A 3,607-nucleotide genomic window follows, 5' to 3' on the forward strand; every position below is an offset into this window, starting at 1 on the left:
TTTTAAAAAAAGGTATTGCATTTGTCAATCAGGCAGTTAATTAATTCAGTCTAAAAAAACAAAGGATTTTACATTAGTTATAATTTTTTTTTCTTTTATATTTCCTTTTAAATATGTTTGATGAAAATATAATAAGATAATGTAATGAAAGTTTATTTATTTTATTACCATGTGGTATATATTAATATTAAAATATATATAATTTTTATAATTTAATATATTCCAATATATTAATTTGCCGCCCTTAGCAAAAATAAAGTTACCCCTTTTGAGCAGTGAACAAAGCAAACTATTAGAAACCGACTTTTACTCTTATTCCGATTAACAATCGGATTAGGAATACTTTCACAATATAAAACCTGTGTTTACTCAGTGTTTTTCAGAATAGATCAAATTCTTTTCTTCTTTCTGTTAATCAATATGCAATTCGTTCAACTTAATCCTCGGGTATCCAATCGAGTCTGGCAGCCAGAGATCAACCTCGACCACGTTGATTCATGGCAACGATCATCGAAGGTTCAAGCTTATGTCAAGTTCTTTGTACAAGTAAAACGCCGAACACGGTACCGAACATGCGAAGGAAATCTTGTTTTATTACGCAGCGGATCAAGTCAAGTCTCTAGCACCAAAGGTGTGTTCTTAGATTTGGACATGTTCAAGAGCTATGACTACTCGTGTCGAGAAATATCGATTCTTCTCGGTTATAGACCTGAAGTCCACGAAGATTTTCATGCCTGTATAGCCGATGAAGTGGTTTGCTTTGCACGCAAGATTGGCAACTGGGTTTCTAATATGGGTCGTAAAGTATTGCCTATATATGTGGATATTATCGTGGAAGAGAACTTTTTGCACGATGAGAGGTATTGGCTTACTAGGGCTTTGAGGGAATCGGCAATGGAGTTTGAGAGAAGAAGATATGGTATGGTACCGGCGAGGAAGTCGGCATTGAAGGGGATGTTGAAGAGGGTGAGAGTGGAAGGTTGCGTTAAGGGTTCGGAAGCAAAGAGAAGATGTGTACGTGAAAGAGAGAGTTGCACCATATGTCTGGAAGAGTTTGAAGCAGGTTCTGAAGCCTTGTGCATGCCTTGCACTCATATATTTCACGCTGGATGCATAGTGAAATAGCTGAATGAGAGCCATTATTGTCCTGTTTGTCGCTTTGAGGTGCCTACTAGTTAGATATTCTTGGTTGCTTTTGGTTGAATATGTATATTATACTTTTTTTTTTTTTTTTTTAATGAAAATACATGCCGAGCCAGTGTAAAGTCAATTATATTAAAATTTTCCCCTATTTAAGTTACATGACTATCTATTTTCAGTCTCATAGCTTTTGACATATTTTTGTATATGTGGAATATGAATATTATGGATGAACTCATTCATTGTAAATTTTTTATTATTAATTTCAGTCGATCATCCAAAAACAAGAAAAATATAATACTTAATTACTAATTAGTAGATATGATGATGTTGATTGAATTTGGAATTTTTTTTTTTTTTTTTTTTTTTCTGCTAATTGACTATATTTGGAAGATTGGGAATTAATCAAGAGTATCTGTGTCTGGACATGCTTCCCTATATATAGTAGGTTACCCTTCAAATTAGTATTAGACTCAGAATTCGAGTTAAGGCTTGTAAGTTGTAATAGAGATATGGGTTTGAATCCAAAGATATGCAATAGTCCTGTTTAGCGCATAAAATTACACTAGCTTGTCCTTAAGACTTTCTGGATTCAAGGAAACAAAACAGTAAGACAATTGAAAAGAACTCTTTCTCTATTTATTTGTTATGGTAAGCCACTGAGACCAGGTACTAATTACAAAAATTATGATCTACGCTGGACACCATGATAAAATTGATGACAAATTTGTATGTGTCTTCACCACCTTCTGTGCATTGTTGTTAATCCTTATATATAGTACATGCCTGATGGTACCTTCTCACAATATTCACCCTGAAGGAGTACTATTAGAAAAAAAAAATGAAATAATCACAAAAGATAAGAAGCTAAATTAAATTAAGAAAAAATTACATTTCGCCTAATTATGGTTTGCTCTAAAAACATTTTGCCTACTTCTGGTTTGCTTGATAAACATTTTACCTCAAATTGGTAAAGAGTCAATTTTTAAACCATAGATAAACAAAGTATTTTTCGAACAAATCACAAGTAGTCAAAGTGTAATTTCTCCTTAAATTAATAATGACACCAAAATGATTACACAAAGCATCTTGAATTTGCAAATTGCTTAATTTGCTTGAGGTGGGCAAAAAAAGAAAAAAGAAGATACAATCCAAACAAAGGAAGAAGAGAAAACTTGCAAATTACGACAAAAAGTAATAATTCTACCAATATTAGGCATTTCTAAAACAAGTCAGACTAGGGATGAAACATACATACATAGCGAAGCATGTTTACTACAATCTCTCTAGCAACAACGGCATCAAATTAAATAATAATACCTATACCATAACTTTTACTAATGTCTTTCTACCGAAACAATTTTTTCCAAAACTTTATATATAACTTGTTAGAGTGGTTGATTTTAATATTGGTGGATAATTACTTTCAAACCTACCACCTTTTATCTATTACTCATATATATATATATATATATATATATATATCCAGACTTTCACTTTTACTAATTCACTGGTGAATAAATATGCTTAAAAAGTAATACATGAATAGAAAACCAAGAATTCCTTTATCCTAATTGTAGAAAAGACTGACAAGTTTTTAATTAACAAACAAAAAGTTAGAAAGACTAAATAGTTCAAGAAGAAAAAAAATTACCACACCATACTTTTGGTGCAATGATCATTCTATCAATATAAATACTTGTACGGTGTGAAAGAGAAGGGTCAGAGTTCAAATTTCTAGAACGAAACTTTCACATACATATACGTTTATATTAGGTTAAAGTAGAATTTTTATCTTATAAAAAAAAAAAAAAAAAAAAAATTGAAAAGACAAATAAAACTTAAATCATGACGAGCAAGCTAAAAGCAGCAAAACAAAACTTATAGCTACCCTCGTGCAAGAGCAATATTGCAACATAAACTCAAACCTAAGCTACCAAAAGTACCAATCAGTGTATGGAAAAATATCAAGTAGTATACAGACTGCTTAGAACAAGTGTCTCATTATTGTTGTGTGTGACTCTGACTCTGACCTCTCCAATGTCTCCATGCACTTTGAGTAAGTATAAATATATCAAATGACGCCAGGAGTTCCCCCAAACACTTTAGTAAGGATTACATATATACATATATATGCTCTCTTGTTAAAGAGAGTACAGTCCTCAGTGAAGCGTTCAGGGGAACTCTAGGGGACATCTGATGCGCTGTGTGTTACTCTTACCACCTCATGGTTGCTTGGTACGACAATGGGTCTAAATCTAGTATTTATAGTGACTAGTGAGTCTCTAGGTTTGGTTTCATACATAGGTTGTTTGGTTCTGTTCAAATGGAGAAGACAAAGCCGTGGCAGTGAACCTGGACAGAACTTTGGACTAGGTTGAACTTTAAGAATAATCTTGAGATGAAAGGCCATATGCATGCAACTCTACCTCTTCAATCTGTCTATTTGTTCAGCCTCTCCTTTTCA

At 32.7% G+C, this 3,607-nt stretch overlaps 1 protein-coding gene across 1 annotated transcript; it reads left to right on the plus strand.

The window, feature by feature from the left end:
* The first annotated feature begins 420 nt into the window (after positions 1 to 420).
* LOC115981286 lies at positions 421 to 1,125 on the plus strand. The gene has a single exon (XM_031103446.1). The coding sequence runs from the start codon at positions 421 to 423 to the stop codon at positions 1,123 to 1,125; it is 705 nt and encodes a 234-aa protein (XP_030959306.1).
* The last annotated feature ends 2,482 nt before the right edge of the window (positions 1,126 to 3,607 follow it).

Source organism: Quercus lobata, chromosome 3 (assembly GCF_001633185.2).
Source record: "Quercus lobata isolate SW786 chromosome 3, ValleyOak3.0 Primary Assembly, whole genome shotgun sequence".
NCBI lineage: Eukaryota > Viridiplantae > Streptophyta > Magnoliopsida > Fagales > Fagaceae > Quercus > Quercus lobata.